This window comes from Trichosurus vulpecula, chromosome 4 (genome assembly GCF_011100635.1).
Source record: "Trichosurus vulpecula isolate mTriVul1 chromosome 4, mTriVul1.pri, whole genome shotgun sequence".
In the NCBI taxonomy this organism is placed as follows: Eukaryota; Metazoa; Chordata; class Mammalia; order Diprotodontia; family Phalangeridae; genus Trichosurus; species Trichosurus vulpecula.
In genome coordinates, this window is record NC_050576.1 from 95,528,036 (window position 1) to 95,549,200 (window position 21,165).

General features: G+C 35.1%; 1 protein-coding gene across 1 annotated transcript in view; it reads right to left on the reverse strand.

Annotated features, from left to right (window-relative positions):
* Positions 1-21,165, reverse strand: part of LOC118846793 (potassium channel subfamily T member 2) — a 143,009-nt gene that overhangs the window by 31,835 nt on the left and 90,009 nt on the right. Inside the window, exon 12 of the mRNA XM_036755518.1 lies at positions 14,714-14,848. Within this exon, the coding sequence (XP_036611413.1) occupies positions 14,714-14,848 (135 nt within the window). The remainder of the gene's footprint in view (positions 1-14,713; positions 14,849-21,165) is intronic.

Consider the following 21,165-nt stretch of genomic DNA (forward strand, 5'->3'; position numbering starts at 1 on the left):
ACTCACAAGGAGTTTACCTCTGAATGGGAAAAATCGCAGGTACATGTATAAGAATACAGAGAATAAATTTAAAGAGAATAAGCACAAAGAAATACAATATAGTTAAATACAAGGTAGTTTGGGAGGGACTGAACTACTATTTGGAGGGATGAGAAAAGGCTTTATGTAGGAGGTGGTACTTCAGTTATACTTTGAAAACAGGGATTATATGAGGTAGATGGAAGAAAGGAGGGCATTCCAGCTACCAAGGATGGCTAAAACAAAGCACAAATAGAATGAGGAACTGAGAAAAGGTTACTTGGGTTCTACCAATTAATTTAGTAGGGTGAATGATTTTCCGTAAGTTTAGGATGCTAAGTTGCAGCCAGACTGTGAAGGTCTTTAAAAGCTAAAGAGAAGAGTTCATCTCAGAGGCACTATCAAACCATTAGTTTATTGAGTAGGGAAGAAACATGATCAGGTTTGCATTTAAGGAAAATCACTTTCTAGCAGTGTGTAGAATAAACTTTATAATCAATGACACAAATCAAAGGTTGTTTCAATAATCAAGTGAGAGGTGATTTGGGCCTGAATAAATTAGCCCAGTCATCTCATTTTACAGATGAGAAAACTGAGACTTGAAATTATCTGATTTATCCAAGGTCACACAGTTATTGAGTGGCTGAACTAGAAATTTTTTAATATTATATTTTCAATTAATAAAAATATACTTTTTCTTCCTCTCTCTACTCCAATCAATGGAAAAAGAAAACAAACAAACAAACATGGATTAGAACTCATACTCTCTGCTTTCAAATCCAACTGTTTCTCCACCATGCCACAGAGTTATTGAAGAGAAGAAGTGGAGATAGACTCAATAACATGTTAAATCATTAAGGCAGAATTCATGACTTCAAAGATAACAATGATTATGCCTGAATGGTCCAGAATTGCAGGATACAAGGAATTCTCTAAGCAGAAGGCAGAGGAGTTAAAGCATTTATTGAAACTCAAAAGTAGCAGACCCATGGACCAATGTCCCCAGTTTGACATCCTGGCAAGAACCTTCCAAAACCAGTATGTCCATCTCACAATAGTGACCAGGAGGCCACAGAAAAACATTACAGAAGCAAGCCAAGCCATACTGGTTCTTCCCCCACCCAAAGCCAGGGCCCTCAAGCCCCTGCTCAGCACTCTCCAGTCTCCACAAGGGTCAGTCCTGCTTTTTTGTAGTGCCTGCCACCATCGCTGCTGCTTCCACTGCTTCCGCCTCAATCTCCAAGCTGTGTTCCAGCTAGCTGACTGCTTCCTCTCTCCTTCAGCTCTTAACTGCTCTCACCAACTGCCTCTTAGCTCTGCTCCAACTATTCAGCAAGCTCCTCCCACCACAGGCTTCATGTCATCACGTGGATCAGAACTCAGGTGCCTACCATGGGCTCCAGTCCTAGCCACTCCCCCCAGGAACCTGAGAGCCCTGCCCCCAAAGCCCACTCAAATGGGCGGGGAAGACCTTCCCATTCATTGATTGCCTTTACACATGTGAAGTAAGAAAAGGGAAGAATCAAAGATGAAGAGCCAAGGTACAGTCAAAAGAAAGAGGGAATTTGGAATGGGGGGACAAGTTTAGGGAATTCATAACAGATTACCTACATATCTTTTCCACTAGAGTTTAGAGGGCAAAAGTTGACTGTTTGAAACTAAGAGTTATTTCTATAGGCATTTGATTAGTAATTTATTCTATTAGTATCACCTATCGTTCATTTGCCTTTGCAAGAAATGCAATAATTATCCTGTGGAGGAGTCTGAAATCCTTTGATCTTTGCTTTGATGGCACAAGGAAGTATTAGAGTTTCCAAAGGAAAATGTCATGAATGTTTTTAGCACATCATAGATAAGAGTTGAAGTGTTAGCAAGCAGTGTTGCTATGTTGCAATTTACATTCAAATATGAGCATAGGCCTCATTGACCCTTTTGCAGTGAGAAACTGGACTAGATTCTTTAGGGAAGACATACTAGTAAGGAGTGAATATTTAATGACATAGTAATTAACACATGTATTTTACATGTGTAATTTTGTATAGAATGAAGAATTCATCAAAACAAATTCTAATAACAATCTAGCCCCACAACACTGTGTTTCTATTTTGACTTAGTTTTAGATTGTTTTGTTTTGGGGTGTGTATGTGTGTGTGTGTGCGCTCGCACGCACACATGTGTATGCACACACATGTGTGTCTGTGTGTGTATTGGAGGTGTGGCAATAGTTATAGGTTTTCTTTGTAGTTTATTTTGTATTGCATAACATTTATTGATTATAATGTGCCATGAACACTTCCAAAATACAGGTTCAGTTCCTTTTCTACCTCTCCATAGTACTTTCAATTGAGAATAAACTACAAAAAAGTATATAAAGGGTTAATCTGTCCAATAATTGAGATCTCATATCCCACAATTAGAAAGGTAGCTAGTGAAGAGCAAAAGCTGCCTCTTTCTTATTTGTATTCCCAGCATTTATCATGATGCTTCACACAGTGTTAAGAACTTATTAAATGTATTTCCCCCTAGTCATTCATTGTTTTCAGGAGCACTAAGAAATCTTTAAATGCTCTTTCCTGTGGCTGATTTTTCTTTAGGTGAATACCAGGGAATATAAGCTACTTGAGGGAATGGATTGCTCCATTTTTGTCTCTGTATTCTTCAGTGCCTTGAACATAGTAGATTCTTAATAAACACTTGCAGAATAAACAAATGAATGTGGTGAATCCAAATTAAAACAAAAATTTATTAGGTGAAGGACATTCATAACATGACTCCTACCTATTCATGTTTTTTTTTTTTTGCTGAACATTATTCATTTGCTATCATTACTCCCTACCATGTAGGACCTATGTATATATCTATATCCTCCAAGAGAATACAAGCTCGTTGAGGATAAGGACTATTTTATTTTTAGCTATTTTTTTAAATCTCCAGGGATCAGCATAGAGACCTTTCTGTAACAGCTACTTAATAAATATTTTAAAATTTAAATAGAGATAATCATTTAAAATCTTTTCTCAGTTTTTTTCTCTTACCTTACTTCTTTGAAGTTTTTTAAATTGTTAATCAGAAGTAGATGTAGGAATTGTACCCAGGACTTCCTCACCCAGAGGCCAGCTCTCAATACACCATACCACACTATTTTATATATATATATATATATATATATACGTGTATATATGTATATATATATATATGTATATATGTGTATATATGTATATATGTATATATATGTATACACATATATATATGCATGTATGTATGTATATATGTACTGTTGTATATATGTATGTGTGTATGTTTTATATATTATATACATACATACATATATGCATATTACATAATATACATTAAATCTAAACATTAGCCATAATTGGCAAAACCACTAGTATTAGAGAGATAAGGCTATTTAAGAAGGACACTAAGTTAACTGTAACAAAAGTTCTAAGTAGTAATTTATATGATGAAACATTAAAGAATTGGCTCATATAAGGTCAATATCAAATTTCCTAATACAATTTCTTGTTTTTCTTTGAAAGGTGACAATAAGCAACCTTGTTCATAAATTCATAGAGTATTAGCACTACAATTCAATGATCTTTGGAGATCACTGAATTCTAACCCTTTATAGCCAAAGCAAATAGAATCTATAAATCTAGAAGAAATTCAGAATAAGAAAAAGAAAAGAAATAATTTTAGGTCGTTCCTATCTCATATGATTTCCTGTCCTTTTCTCTAATTCATATGAGTAACTTGAGAATATTTATTTTTCCATTGTTTAAAAATATTACTTAATTGCTGCCTAAGAAGTCCCTAACTAATAAAAGTATCATGTTTTTACAGTATCCCCAAATCCACTAACTATTGGCTATTATTGTAAGTATTCTGTATTCAATTTGGGGTACTATTACTTTGGTTCAGTATTCCCTGATTATATAAGCTTGTGCCAGCCACTATAAATGCCAAGATGATTTTGTAAAAACACACACACTGCATTTAAGCATTTGAAAGAATCTATTTTAGTGCACTAGATACATTTCTTCTAAAACACATTAAATGGCTTCAGAAATTCTGGGCATGGAAGCAAATGCAACCCACCAAAAATAGCTATTCTTTTTTCAGCCACTGAAAACCTGTTATTTAATAGAATCTCTGAGTTGGAATGGACCATTAGAAATCATCTCAGTCCAATTCAGAATACATTATCCCTCCTCCACACGACAGACCCCCTTTTTGTAAGTGCAATGTAAGAAAACACTATACAACACAAATCTTAAAAATTAAGTAAGTGATGCCACTTTCTCCTCTTACATAAGTGTAAATTAACAAAACTAAAACCAAATGTTCAGGTTGGTTATTATTAGAATTTCAGTCTTCATGAGGGGCAACATGGTTTACTGTTCAGATTACTGGATAGGCATTTGGGGTTCTGGGTTTGAATTCTGGCTCTGTTATTAACTACCCCAGTGATCTTGGGCAAGCCATTTATATTCCATGGGCTTTAATTTCTTCAAATAAGGCTCCATCATTTAAGGAAAAAGAAAAAACAATCCTTTCATTTAATCTTTCCATCCTCCCATACCTCTCCCATCTTTCACTGCTAAAGTCACAGAGTAATTTATACTTACTCTTTTCTCCCCCTCTTGCAATTAGGCTCATGATCCCACCACTATGATAAAACTGCTTTGATATTTCCCGCGATATTGTAATTGCCAAATCCAATGGCCTTTTTTCAGTCCTTATCTTTCTGGAACACTGCAGATTTTCTCATTGTTGACTAAGTACTCATTAATATTCTTTTATGCCTTGACTTATATGCTATTGTTCTCTCCTCAGATGCCTCCAACCTTTTTACTGCTTCTTCTCAGTTTTGTTTGTGGATCATTATCTAAGACTTAGGTATATATGATAAATCAAGGCTTTGTCTTGGGCCTCTGCTCTTCACTCTCTTCTATATGGATATCATCAATACTTTACATATAGCAGATGTCTATTATATCCTTTTTTAATCAATCAACCAATAAACATATTTATATGCCTTCTGTATGCTAGGCATTATGCTAAGCACTTGGGATACTAAAAGAGACATTGTTTGGATATGGGGAGTGAGGTAATGGGAAATGTCAAGAATGAGTCTGGGAGGTGGGGTGGAGCCAAGATGGTGGCTGGAAAGCAGGGACTTTCTTAAGCTTGCCCACAAATCCCTCCAAACACCTGTAAAAATGGCTCTGAACAAATTCTAGAGCTTCAGAACCCATGAAATAGCAGAGGGAAAGAGGTCTCCAGCCCAAGAGAGCCTGCATGGTCACTGGGAAGGGTCTATTGCAAGCTGCTGGGAGTGGAGCACAGCCCCGCGGTGGGCCACACCAGGACAGATCAGACATGCAGTCAGCTGGCCATAGGCCTTTGGGCCATGAATCATTGAGCTGTGGCAGTTACCAGACTTCTTAACCCACATACACCAAAGAGGAGGTTAGTGGGAAACTGCAGGATTAAGTTTAGAGTGGTAAAGCCTCATCCCTGGGGGTGGTGGAGGTGGTGCAGCGATGGTGGTGGCAACAGCAGGAAGTTCCTGATGCTGCTTCCAGAGCTCAGCATCAGCTGCTTCCCGAGTCCCTGGCTCACATAGTGGGAGGAATCTAGCAGCAGATCTGAGCAGGAGCACAAGGAATGATTTCTGGGCACAGAGGCAGATTCCCTTGCTGTGTCCTGCTTGGATCTGGTTTGTAGTCCTGGTTGGCAGTTCTTGGGGGAGGAGAAGTGCTGTGGTGACAGAGCTTGTGGTGATGGTGGAGTAGAAGTAGCTCTGGAAACAGCAGTGCTTGGGCCCTAAAGCTTGGGACAAAGCACTCTCTACTCTACAAACAGTCATACCCTGACAAAAAACTTAAGGGCCAGGTAGTTGGCTGGGAACATGAACAGGCAGTGAAAACAAACTCAGACTCAGATTCAAACTCAAACTCTAGATTCCTTTTTTGGTGACAAAGAAGATCAAAACATACAGCCAGAAGAAGGCAACAAAGTCAAAGAGCCTTCAACAAAAGCCTCCAAGAAAAACATGAATTGGTCTCAGGCCATGGAAGAGCTCAAAAAGGATTTGGAAAAGCAAGTAGGAGAAGCAGAGGAAAAATTGGGACTAGAAATGAGAGTGATGCAAGAAAACCATGAAAAACAAGTCAATGGCTTGCTAAAGGAGACCCAAAAAATACTGAAGAAAGCAACACCTTAAAGAATAGACTAACCCAAATGTCAAAAGACCTCCAAAAAGCCGATTAGGAGAAGAATGCCTTGAAAGGCAGAATTAGCCAAATGGAAGAGGAGGTCCAGAAGACCACTGAAGAAAATACTGCCTTAAAAACTAGATTGGAGCAAGGGAAAGTTAGTGACTTTATTAGAAATCAAGATGTTTTAAAACATAACCAAAGGAATGAAAAAATGAAGGACAATGTGAAATATCTCACTGAAAAAACCACTGACATGGAGAACAGATCCAGGAGAGGTAATTTAAAAATTATTGGACTACCTTAAAGCCATGATCAAAAAAATAGCTTAGACAAGAAATTATCAACAAAGACTGCCCTGATATTCTAGAACCAGTGGGTAAAATAGAAATGGAAAGAATCCACCAATCGCCTCTTGAAGAAGATCCCCAAAAGAAAACTCTTAGGAATATTGTCACCAAATTCCAGAGTTTCCAGGTCAAGGAGAAAATACTGCAAGCAGCCAGAAAGAAACAATTTGAATATTATGGAAACACAATCAGGATAGCACAAGATCTAGCAGCTTCTTACATTAAGGGATCAAAGGGCTTGGAATATGATATTCTGGAGGTCAAAGGAGCTAGGATTAAAACCAAGAATCACCTACCCAGAAAAATTGAGTATATTGCTCCAAGGAAAAATATAGATTTTCAATAAAATAGAGGACTTTCAAGCTTTCTCAATGAAAAGACCAGAGCTGAACAGAAAATTTGACTTTCAAATACAAGAATCAAGAGAAGCATGAAAAGGTAAACAAGTAATAGAATTCATAAGGTTCTTTCTAAAGTTTAAAAGTTTTGTTTACACTCTTACATGGAAAGATGATGTGTGTAATTTATGAGACTATTCTCAGTATTAGGGTAGTTGAAGGTAATATACATATACATAGACAGAGGGCACAGGGTGAGTTGAATGTGAAGGGATGATAACTAAAAAATTAAATTAAATTAAGAGTTGAGAGAGGAATATATTGAGAAAGGGAGAGACAGAAAAGGGTAAATTATCTCACATAAAAGTGGCAAGAAAAATGAGTTCTGTTGGAAGGGAAAAGGGGGCAGGTGAGGGAGAATGAGTGAATCTTGCTCTCATCAGAATTGACTTGAGGAAGGAATAACATACACACTCAATTGGGTGTCTCACTCCACAGGAAAGTAAGGGGAAGTGGATAAAAAAGGGGGTATGATAGAAAGGAGGGCAGATAGGGTGAGGAGGTAATGAAAAGTAAACACTTTTGAAAACGGACAGGGTCAAGGGAGAAAATTGAATAAAGGGAGATGGGATAGGATGGAAGGAAATATAGTTAGCCTTTCACAATGTGAGTATTGTGGAAGTGTTTTGTTTTTACATGCAGCTGGGAAACAAGATATATAGGAACTGGGGCATAGAAATCTATCCTGCCCTACAAGAAAGTAAGGGGAAAGGGGATGGGGTGGGTGCAGGGAGTGGTGTAACAGAAGGGAGGTCTGCCTGGGAAACAAGGCAATCAGAGTATATGCCATCTTGGAATGGGGGGGATGGTAGAAATGGGGAGAAAATTTGTAACTCAAAATCTTGTGGAAATCAGTATTGAAAACTAAAATATTAAATAAAATGATACAATTCAAAAAGAGAATTAAAGATTAGTGAGAAGGCTACTTAATTGTACCTCAGCGTTTGGATTTCAATATACTTCTAAACTATCTATCTAAATATAGTTTTATGCTAATATTAGTGAAAATCTGTGCTTCCCTGTTAATAGAACAGTATTTTGTAGTGGAAAATTTGGAGGCATATTTGAAAATGTTTTCAAAGTTTAAAATACTTAGAATGGTCTCCTGAACATTTTTCAGATGATCATATAATAAAATGATAAGAAATTCTGAAAAAAAGAATGAGTCTAAGGTTATATGCCTGAGTGATTAGGAGGAAAGTGGTATCCTCACAGAAATAGGGAAGTCTGTAATAATTATGGTTTAGAGGAGCATAATAATGAATTCCCCTTTCATCATATTGAATTTGCCATTCTGAGTGGACATACAAAAAAAAAAGATAAGGTCTTGTACTGAAGGATAAGTATAGTTGCTTTCTTTTCATTGCTAGTCATCATCTTCCCAATCCCTTCAGGTGGATGTTCTGCAAGGATGGGTCTTCAGCAATGCTTATCTTCTCTCAATATATTCCTTCTCTTGACAATTGCATTCATTTTGACAGCTTCAATTATCACTTCATGCAGATGATTCCTAAATTTGTAGTTGTACTGTTGAACCCCTTCCTGAATTCAATCCATTTCCAATTACCAACCATTTACAGAACACCTCCAACTGGAAGGCCTTCCTTTACCTCAAGTTCAACATATTCAAAGTCAAGTTTCTTATCTCCCACCCCCCTACTCCTTTTTGCATCTTCCACCAATGGTTAGACTCCTATATTCATCTATTAAACTTTGATTCTTCCTCCTTCCTTCCCTTTCATAGCCAATTAACTATGAAGTCATATTGATTTTACCTATAAAATATCATTTTCATGCATTCCCTCTTCTCTTAATTTCTACTGAAATCATTCTACTACAGATGCGCATTGCCACCTATATGGACTATCGCAATATGCTAACAAGTTTTCATAACATACATAACTGTGTCCAAACTATACTTCACACTACTGGATTTTGAAAAGGGCCACTACTGAATAATATACCATTAGCCCCCAAGAATTGTCTTATCTATACTTTATGTCTCCACAAACATCTAACATTGTTTTGCACATATTAGGTAATCAAAAACCTTGCTTAATTTAATCTGTAAAATGAGAGGATGGAATTAGATGATTTCTCAAACCCCTTCAAACTTAAACTTTTAAAAAAATCTATGAGATGAATCAATTTGACTGATTTTGACAGAGAGAATATTCTAGATATTTAGGGACTCTGAATTTCAAATAAATTATAGAGTTTGTGATTTACATTAATAATACTGAGCAGCTATTTGCCAAAATATTAGAATTCTGCCAATGTAGACAAGTAATCTGAATAATGTGGGTAGATATCATAGTTCTTCCATAATTACTGAAGTAATTAACACCAAAAAAAACAGCTCTTACATGAATACTGCTAGTGCATAGCACTTTTCTTAATTTCCTAAAATTGAGTATGGGACCAAGGTCAGTACTTTACCTGTATCACTAAGAGCATGAGGATAAATCAATGAAATTCAATAATTCAACAAGTATTACTTGCCATGTACAAGGAACCAAGCAAAGGGCTTGGAATACAAATGCTGTTCTTGCACTGTGGGAGCTCAGATCTTCCTATACAGTCACTAAGAATTTCTCAGGAAAAGATAGCTCATCAAAAGAAAAGCCCAGCTATTGGCATTTCATTTATAAGCATAACCAGCTTCCCATTGTAACTCCCAGTGCGATAAAAATAAAAATGCCAGAATTATTCAACAATTACTGCACCTTTGCTGTTGAAACTATAATTTACTTATATGGAACACTGAAGCAAAAAGGAAGTGGGGAGGGGATGGAGAGAGAAACATTCAAAACTCAAAATCTTGTAAAAATGAATGATGAAAATTTTCTTGCATGTAACTGGGGAAAAATAAAGCACTAGAAAAACAAATGAACAGGAGAGAGAGAAACACAGAGCAGCAGCTAGTGAAAGAAGTGGTAAGAGGATTTGGGCTGACTTCTTGCATAACCTCATTCAATTGGACTAATTAAAGAAAAAAAATCATTCAGAACTAGCTAAAAGTCAAAACTGCAACACCTGAGAGAAGATGGAGGCTGGAAAGCAGGGACTAGTGTGAGCTCCCCACCAAGTCCCTCCAAAAACCTATAAAAATGGCTCTGAACCAATTCTAGAACTGCAGAACCCACAAAATAGCAGAGGGAAGCAGGGCTCCAGCCCAGGACAGCCTGGATGGTGTCTGGGTGAGGTCTATCCCGCACGGAGCTGGGAGTGAAGCGGAGCAGATCAGAGCCCAGTGTGGGCCACACAGACCAACCAGACCAGAAGCTGAGCAGAGCGGGCCCTAGCGCCCTGGATCAGTGAGCTGTGGCAGTTGCCAGACTTATCAACCCACAAAAAACAAAGACAAGAAAGAAGAACTGCAGAACCTACAAAATAGCGGAGGGAAGCAGGGCTCTAGCCCAGGACAGCCTGGATGGTCTCTGGGTAAGGTCTATCCCAAACGGACCTGGGAGCAGAACAGAGCGGAGCAGAGCCCAGCGTGGGCCATGTGGACCAACCAGATTAGGAGCCGGGTGAAGTGTGCCCTAGCGCCCTGAATCAGTGAGCTGCAGCAGTTACCAGACTTCTCAACCCACAAACACCAAAGACAACAAAGAAGGTTAGTGGGAAAAGCTGCTGGGGACAGAGTGAAAAGAGTTCATTGTTCAGCCAACACCCCAGGGAAGCAGAGGTGGGGTAGCTACAGAACTGCAGCTGCAGTTGCTTCCAGCCCCAGGCCCACCTGGTGGGAGGAATTAAGTGGCAGATCAGAGCAGGAGTGCAGAGCCTGCTGAAGATCTAAGTCCAGTCCGGGTTGGGGGTTCTTGGGGAAGGAGGAGTGCTGGTGTGGCAGTGCATCCCCTCAGGCTTGGAACAAAGTACTCTTTACTCTACAAGCAGTCATACCCCACTGAAAAACTCAAGGGATAATTAAGTTGGGTAGGAACATGGCCAGGCAGCGACTTTATGAGAATTCAAGATATCATAAAACAGAACCAAAGGAATGAAAAAGTGGAAGGCAATGTGAAATATCTCATTGGGAAAACCACTGACCTGGAAAATAGATCCAGGAGAGATAATTTAAAAATTATTGGACTACCTGAAAGCCATGATCAAAAAAAGAGCCTAGACACCATCTTTCAAGAAATCATCAAGGAGAACTGCCCTGATATTATAGATCCACAGGGCAAAATAGAAATTGAAAGAATCCACAGATTGCCTCCTCAAAAAGAGCCCAAAAAGAAATCTCCTAGGAATATTGTCACCAAATTCCAGAGCTCCCAGATCAAGGAGAAAATACTGCAAGCAGCCAGAAAGAAACAATTTGAGTATTGTCGAAACACAATCAGAATAACCCAAGATCTAGCAGCTTCTACATTAAGAGATCGAAGGGCTTGGAATACAATATTCCAGAGGTCAATGGAGTTAGGATTAAAATCAAGAATCACCTACCCAGCAAAACTGAATATCATGCTCCAAGGCAAAATATAGACTTTCAATAAAATAGAAGACTTTCAAGCTTTCTCAGTGAAAAGACCAGAGCTGAATAGAAAATTTGACTTTCAAACACAAGAATCAAGAGAAGCATGAAAAGATAATTAAGAAAAAGAAATCGCAAGGGACTTACTAAAGTTGAACTGTTTTGTTTACATTCCTACATGGAAAGATGATGTGTATGATTCGTGAGACCTCAGTATTAGGGTAGTTGAAGGGAATATGCATATATACATATATGTGTGTGTGTGTGTATGTATATATATGTATATATGTGAATGTATGTGTGTATATATGTGTGTGTATATATATATATATATATATATATAGAGAGAGAGAGAGAGAGAGAGAGAGAGAGAGAGAGAGAGACAGAGAGACAGAGAGACAGAGAGAGACAGAGAGCACAGGGTGAGTTGAGGATGAAGAGATGATATCTAAAAGAAATAAAATCAAATTAAGGGATCAGAGAAGAATATATTGAGAGAGGGAGAAAGGGAGAGATAGAATGGGGTAAATTATCTTGCATAAAAGTGGCAAGAAAAAACAGTTCTGTAGGAAGAGAAGAGAAGGCAGGTGAGGGGGAATGAGTGAATCTTGTTCTCATCAGATTTGACCTGAGGAGGGAATACCATACACACTCAGTTGAGTATCTTACCCCACAGGAAAGAAGGAGGAAGAAGATAAAAAAAGGGAGATGATAGAAGGGAGGGCAGATGTGGGAGGAGGTAATCAAAAACAAATACTTTCAAAAAGGGACGGGGTCAAGGAAGAAAATTGGATAAAGGGGGATATGTCAGGAAGGAGCAAAATATAGTTAGTTTTTCACAACATGAGTATTGTGGAAGGGTTATACATAATGATATACATGTGGCCTATGTTGAATTGCTTGACTTCTTAGGGAGGGTGGGTGGGAAGAGAAGAGGGGAGAGAATTTGGAACTCAAAGTTTTAAAAACAGATGTTCAAAAACAAAAAAAAAGTTTTTGCATGCAACTAGAGAATAAGATGCACAGGCAATGGGGTGTAGAAATTTATCTTGCCCTACAAGAAAGGAAGGGAAAAGGGGATGGGAGGGGAGTGGGGTGACAGAAGGGAGGGCTGACTGGGGAACAGAGCAACCAGAATATGTGCCATCTTGGAGCGGGGGGGAGGGTAGAAATGGGGAGAAAATTTGTAATTCAAACTCTTGTGAAAATCAATGCTGAAAACTAAATATATTAAATAAATTAAATTTTTAAAAAAAGTCAAAACTGCACAGTCAAAAAAAAATAAAATGCAGTAATATTATAAATATGTGTAGGGACTCAAACTAAGATAACTAAATTCCACTTAGTTATATAGTTTACAGGGACCAGAAGTAATGAATACATATAGTACTTTATAATAAAAAATACTACCTTTAGTAATTTCATCTAAAAAAATACATAAATGAACAACAAAAATAAAGAGAAAGACACCTCAAAGCACACTTCCTATTAATGGTATGTCACAAGCATCATTTTCATATAGTCAAATTCTTCTTGTATAAACTGAAATCGCATTGATCTGAAATAATATTACACTTAATACTACTAATTTGCTGTTTGATATTGTTACAGATTAGTGTTTTACAGTTGGTTAAGGGGAAAAGCTTCATATTCAACAGTACTAGGTACTGTGACTAGGAACACAGAACTCAAGGAAAATGGGATGGGCTACTTGGTAAGGTAGTAAGTTCACTGCCAATGGAAATATTCAAGTAGAAGCTAGATATCTTGATGTTAGGTATATTGTGGAAAAGTTTCTCCATCACTTAGGAGGTTCAATTAGATAATTTCTAAAATAAGTTTCAACTCTAAGATTCTATATAGAGAATGAGGTCAATGAAGTTCTGAAAAACTGCTTTGCCATTGTGCCTCCCACATGATATAGAAAACACAAGTTTATCTCAAACACAAAATACTCAGAAAAGCAAACATAATATTAATATATATATATATATATTTATATATATATAAGTTGGATGCCATTATATACATATAAATTAGATCTTGTAATTTTAAGATAAGGAATTTAAGTTGACTTATGTCTGCATCTGTTCATGATTACTCATTCTACCTAAGATAAAACTAAATCAAAGCCTGTGTTTGAATAAACTCTGTTGCATGGAGCACAGCAATTAGCAAAGAGAAGATTATACCTACATGTGTTTAAGTCAGTTAGCTTTATAAAATCAAGCTGCATTTTTAACTCTGGTCCACCTTATTAATAATATCTCGTCTTGCTGACGTTGGTCTTAGGGCAACCTTGTGCAAGTTGTTCAGTTAAAACCATCATCACCATTGTAAATAACTCTACAATCCTTCAGATATTCTTAATTTTATCATATTTACTACATAAGTGATTTTACTTTCAAAGATTACTCAATCATTAACTTCATTGTAGCATAAATCAATGCACATATCCATTTGCCTTATAAGATACACCTCATATTGCGACTGGCCAAGAAGATTTAAGTCAGAGGACTTTTGTGGACTTCTTATTTTCTAACCTGAGGCCTATAGATTTGTGATTTTTGTGACTGGTTGACTGTATTTTTCAATATGATGCAATCCCACTATACCTTCAAGACAACATATAGGCAAAGATAAGGTGATGTAATAATCACCTTTCCAGCTAGCAAAGGGAATTTGTCTCAAATTACCTACAAAGTTCAGAGGAGGAAAATTGATCAACAGGAAGCTTATATAACTTCAATTCTGGTTTCAAAGTATTTGAAATTGTATTTAAATTAAAACACTTAAAATATAATTGCATATAAATATATTGACATATACATACATGCTTACATGTATATATAGACATGTGTGTGTTTACATACATGCATATATGTTTGTATGTGTATATCTGTGCATTTGTATATGTTGCATTAAGACTTTTAAAATTCTCTGTATTTTTTCCTGATGCCAAAAGAATTACAATCTCAATGAAAATTGTGTGTGTGAGTGTGTGTGTGTGTGTATGTGTGTGTGTGTGCGCGCATGTATTTGGATGCATAGAGTACAGTAATTAGCAAGGACAAGATGCTGACTTCATTTTCTGTATAGTCCAGTTAGCTGGATGTAGCAAAGTAAAACAGAAAACTAACTTCTTACTTCAACCATTCATATACACAAAATTGTATAATACTTGATATTTTTAACCTCCAAATCACCTTACATAAAGACTATATCTAGTTTTTCTAAACTACGTACCTGAACAGAGTTTGCACGTTTACAATAGTTTTGGCATCTGCCATGTAGTCTTCCTCAGCGCTCATAGTACTCTCTTTATCCACAACCACCATGTTAGCAGCAAAGGTCACTCCACACCTAAGCAAGTCATCTAAGCTTTTGTAAAAATGAACAGATAGAAATGGACTTTTAAAAATGATACAGCATTAGAGTGAATTTATAAAAAAAACACAAACAACTGTTTATCCTGGCAACTTTAATTACTTCTTTGGGCTATGATGCAGTTGTCCTTATACGTACAAGAGTTAATGATTTCACAGAAGATTTACCAACAGAATTAAATGAGATTCTTGCTATTCTGTAGCATGTCCTAAAAGTCATAGTACAGTTTTAAACTAGCTTAAAGTTGGATTAACACTTTTGGGATACCCTTTATTTGTTAGCAATGGAAAAGGAATTATAATCCTGATGAAAGTAACATTATATCTGAATTTCATCTTTCTGGTTTTCAGTTGTTCAAAAATATGTGTTTTAAAAGATCGATTAATATGGATAGATAAAATAAAAATGCCAAGCATTTCACAACAAAATAGTAATAAAATTGGAAAATTTCAGAGCTGTACTATGCAAACAAAAAGTAAATTTAAAGATGTAACATTTTAACTTTTTATTCTTAAGCATATTTGGACATTAAAAAACAAATTATTAATACATGGCTTGGATGAGATCGAGGAAAAAGAATAAAGAAAAAAATGTAAAATTTTTGTTTTGAAAACATGATTCCTCTCTTGCATATCAATTTGAATAAGTGATAGAGAATAGGCTTATTACAGGCTTACTATCAAGTGGGTGGTAATATGTCTCATGGATATATTCTGATATATGAGTACAGCCAATTTGAAAATTATGTGCAAAAATTTGTTTTACCTAAATATCTGGATTTGGCTGTATAGAGACTATAGGACAAACTCTTATTTGTTGTAGCCTACATACTGAAATCAATATTCACTTCTATCACTTTCAAATTCATCCTTTACCTTAGTATTCTATTAATTTCAAATTCGCTTGCTATTATGAAAGCCCCAAGGGGAAAATAATACTTCCATCACCCCTGTTCCATACAAACCAAGCAGGAGTAAGATATGAGTGAATGACTGGATTATAAAGTAAAAATGCTGCTTTAGTATGAAGTTTTTTGAAGGTATGTGATGAGAGATGGGTTGGTGGATCTTGCTGTCTCTTCTGATTCAAAATAGAATATATTAAAAATTCAAGTTATTTTTGAGTAATCAGTTGAAGTGGCATCTCCTTGAGGATCTTTTACAAGTAAATGATTAGTTGGGTTAGTCATATGTTATTACTGGGAATCATTTTCCTTTCATGAAAATGCAGGGAGACAGGATTTCTTACTCTGATATAAGGTGCGAGGGTATTACCAAAGCTTTAGGTCCAAGCTCCCCAGGAGTAGTCCAGAAAAAAATATTTCTCTTGAATCAGGAACAAGGTTCTGTGGCATGGATTTTATGGCTAAAAATGTGGAAACAGAATGTTATTCCAAATAAATCTCCTATGGAGAGGGGGGCCAGGCTCATAATAGTCCACAATATGATGACCTGAAATTTTAACTTCCTAGGAAAATGCATTTTTTCCTTAACCTAGGAAATTTAGATTTGTTCATAAGTCTACTAAAATAAATAAGTAGGAAAAGATAGATGGAATATGAAAGTGATAGTTATTTGTTCACCATAAAAATGATATCTAAGCTGCTTATGTGGTTTCAATTCACTTTACTGAATTGTCAAATCACTTCAGCATCCTTCAACATTGTTCCGCAATAGTTTGTTTACCATATATATCATATTCAAAAAGATAAGTATAAACTAAAATCTTAATCTGACTTAAGCATCTTAATCACCATAATGAAAATGGCTATTTGAATGAACAGTTGAAGTACATTCATTCTTTTAAACATTCATTGATAAATATGGTATGTGGTAGAAATGGTCATATCTGCTATGTCAATATCTATTAATATATCACTCCCTAGTCACAAGAGATCAAAATTTTCATCAAAAGTTACAAAAATCATTATTTTGGTGAAAATTTTTGTAGGGCAGAATGAGTTTCTATGTTAAGAAATGAATAGCCAGGCCCATATATGTGAAATAATTCTCAATTTGAATGATACATATGCTTTAATCAGAGTTAGGGCTAAGGGTTTTAGTAATTTAAATTAAATAACGTTTGAAAAGATGAATGAGTAGAAGCAAGTAATCAGCACCTAGCACATTGAGTTGCAGGTGAAAGATACTGCACATTTGTTTAATGAATTCTTAAATTTTTAACCATTGAGCAGGCTATTTCTGCTCATGTGTTGATCTGTTTCAACATCTAAATAACTAGCTTCTAATTATTTCTTCATGATTAACTCTATCGTCTTTCTCGAGGAGGAAGCTAACTACCCCTTGCCTAATAGATTTACTCTGCCCAGTTTTACCTGAAACTGGATACAGAGAAGAATCTGTTAAAAAGGCCATGGTCTTTAGTACTAGTGCTTTATCTCAGAGATGGTTGCAATAGAGAGAAATACTGCTGTTCTTCCATGTTCTTTTCTAGGGCACTTTGGATAGCTTTGACAACATAACTGGTAAGGTCCTTTCCAACTATAGAAATTTTGTGACATTCAATTATATGACCTTATAAGCTGCTTGATAGGGAAAAATTACACATAGACACTCAGGTTAGCCTTCTCTAAATAACTCAATGATATGAGCTCCCTAATATTTCTTCCTGACCTAACCCAAACTATTCCCTTTCAAGGGGGTGGGGGAGGTTGTAACCTTGTGTATATGTGTGCATATGTATAAATGTATGCACAGAAAGATTTGATCCTCTACCATAAAGGCTTTTACAAAAAAAAGCAACCCACAACCCTCTGATCTGCATCCCTCATCCTATGGAATGAGAAAAATGCCATTGTACTTCATAATATAAATAGCAACAACAAAAAAGAAACATCAATTCATTGTCTTTTTAAGTTTTCTTTGCTCATTTTGAAATTACAAAGGAAAGTTATCAAAGCACCTTTGAAAAAATAGCTTTTTTAGGATGAGATTCAGGGCATTTGCATATATTCTTTATAAATAATAGTGTTCAGGTTTAAGTTTTAATGCTTTTATAATTTTGAATAAGTTCTTAATATGGCAATGTATTACAGTATAAATGACATGAATACAATGAAAAAATGATCTTTTGGTTTATGGATGACTTTAAATTCACCCAGGAGCCAATAGACACCTTTAAATTTCCAGAAAAAAAATTAAGGGTAATTTACAAAATATTTAATTATTGAATTAATAAGTTCAAGAGTTTTAAAGTTGAAAGATACATTTTCCCCACATGTAAAGGACTCAAGCAGTCATGGAACAATCAAAAGTAAAATGCAAAAGCTATGTTTTTTGTTTTTTTTCTTTTTTTTAAATTCAGGAAGCCCTTTCAACTAAGACTAAAATAGAGAAAGGAATTTTGTTTTTTTTTTAACATGATTACACATTTAATGGTAACTTAACCTTTTGAATTTTTAAAAGTCAACTCATAATTAGTTGCATTTTAACCCCAGTACATCACAAGATATATATTATAGTTTATTTAAGAAATAGTTTAACCTTTGGAAATTTCAGCATCTCTGATGTAAGAATTATGAGAGTACAGTAAACATTAGAGGAAATGTTACTACTTTAGGGATTTCTTACTATTCCAACTTGAAAAAACTGGTATTTTTTCATTTAAAAAATATCCTTTTAATAGGATTGCTAGATAACAGTATTTGGGGAATCTGTGAAATTTCAGATGATTCTATCAAATGCAATACTGAAATCTCAAGAATTCTGATTTTCCCCATCCCAGTATAATACATTATTGATGACACTAATGATGTCAGTACTATAAAAATTCCCAGGATTTAGTTCAGCCATAGATACAACACTGAAGCAAGCTTTCAAAATTGAGCAAAACTGGGCATGCAACAGATTATCTTATTTTATTGTTGATGGCAGGATTCTGGGCAGGAATTTTAAACCCAAGAACTAAAATACAAGAACATGTATCTATCCATGCAAAATGTACCACCTTTGAAATACTGGCATTGCACCATACACTAGTCATGCAGATACAAAACACAGCATACAACAAACCACAGAACACTACAATGTTTAGTGTGCCAAGGATTACGTCACCTACTTGTCAATAGAGCCCACCATGTAGTAAACCATTGGAAACCAACAGATGGCATCCAGAAAATGCATATCTGGCCTACGTAACAGATGGGTTACAAAATGAAACACAACATCACAACAGTTGCAGCACTTTGAAGGAAACCTAGTTAAATTGGCTTAGTTTACATTGACAAAAGTGATAACTGATGACCAAATTTATTTTTAAGAGAATAAAGCAGTTTATGATTTTATCTTACAATAGAAATCATATCTTGTATCTATCATAAAGAATGAGCAAAAATAAAATGCACTTGAAAATATAAAAAAAATTGAACCTTCTAAAACAGAAACAAGATGGCACAATCCTATAAAAAGACTTTGATGATAAAATCTACCTGATGACTAATAAAGTGACATCAAAGGGGAAACAATTATTCTTGAATAGGGACATGTAAGAAGATATTGAACCAATGATTTTCCCCTCATAAAATCATTGAAATTCAGTTATATTTTCATCTTAAGGTAACATAAAGAGAGATTCCCATAGAGGTATGCAAAATAAAAATCTGTCTATTTAATATAAATGTATAACTTTTGAAATATGTGTGTGCATTTGCATATGAATGATAATTCACAGTTATTTATGAGAAATATTTATATTCTGGAGTAAATAAAAAGGCATGTTATAATTCCATTAGCAATACTGAAATGCTGAGTGAAAGTAAGTAAGAACTATAAATTCAATTATTCCTTTGCACAGATTGTACAGCCTAACTTGATAAAGTAGTAACAATGATCTCACAAAAGCAATTTCCTAACTATTAATATCCAGCTTGATAATAAAGTAATAGACTAATCTTTAGAATTAATTTTGAGATAGAAAGTAATTATATTACATACAAAAATAAAAATATTTCCCAAACTAAAAATAGTGACATATAGGTAGATATATGTATCTATCTATTTATATGTGTTTATGTAAACAGAGTATAATGTATATAGAGAGAATAGATAGATATACTTATCTACATATGTGTGTATACATACACACTACTCTGATTAAAACAGCAGAGGGCACTCTTGTTTATATTATTAATTTCCACATTTAGTTTCATTCTTTGTAAAATTAAAAAAAACAAAAAAAAAACAAAAAAAAGAGGCTAGATATATTCTTATACCTATAATAGATTTCCTTTTTATTATAATTCAGTCTAATTAGAAGGATCACCACAGTATATCTAACAGATTGTCATATGATATTAAATATATATTTTGTATTGATAATATACTGGAGTCCTTGATTGCTGTTCATGATAATGTTAGAATTAAGCTCTGTCTGAATTACTGTTTCTCAATCAGTACACAGTGAAATCTAGATATATGAAGATAAATGAGACAAATAACTTCTTATATATTCACTTATCTAAATAGATAGAGAAAGACCCATATACACATACATGCATACATATATTTAAATCCTGGCTATGTCACTTTCTACCTGTGGTTCTTTGAGAAATCTCCTTAACTCTTTTGAAATCAGTTTCCACAACTGTAAAATAAAGGGATTGGACGAGACGGCCTTTAAAGTTCCTTCTAAATCTAACTCTATGAACCTATTGATGATAAAATTTCCCATAGGAGCCTTTTCCATAAATGTAACACTAATGGGGGAGGGGAAAAACTTGTAGGCAACTACAATTAAGTAAATTTTGTATGTTCTTTATGTATATAGCAATATATGTGTGCGCATTTAAAATTACAAGTATGAGCTAATACACATATAGTTATAATATAATTAATTAGAATTGTACATAAGCTTTTTCCCTTCACTATTATAATCCAGGGGGTGGGGGAAGGAGAGTGTGCTTTTATTCCATGAGAAATCTGATGTGAATAAATACTAACCTATCTTTATTATCTTGATATACACACATTAAATTTTCCCAAATTACCAACATCCATCAAAAGACAGAATCATTGAAACAGTATAAAATATTTCATTGAGATGGTCTTCAGAAATATAGAATTTTGATCATTTCTTTTATTCTGGCCTAAGCTGACACTTATCTTCATATTATCTTTGAAGAAGCAATTTTAAGTAAACAATGTAAATTTTACATATATGGATATGATTTTATTCTATTCAAGAGTGATTTTTTTTAAAAAAGGAAAGGCATAATGATGACAAAGTAGTGACCATGGAGTCAGGAAATCTATCTTCTAGTCCTAGCTTTGATACCATTTTGTATACATTTATTT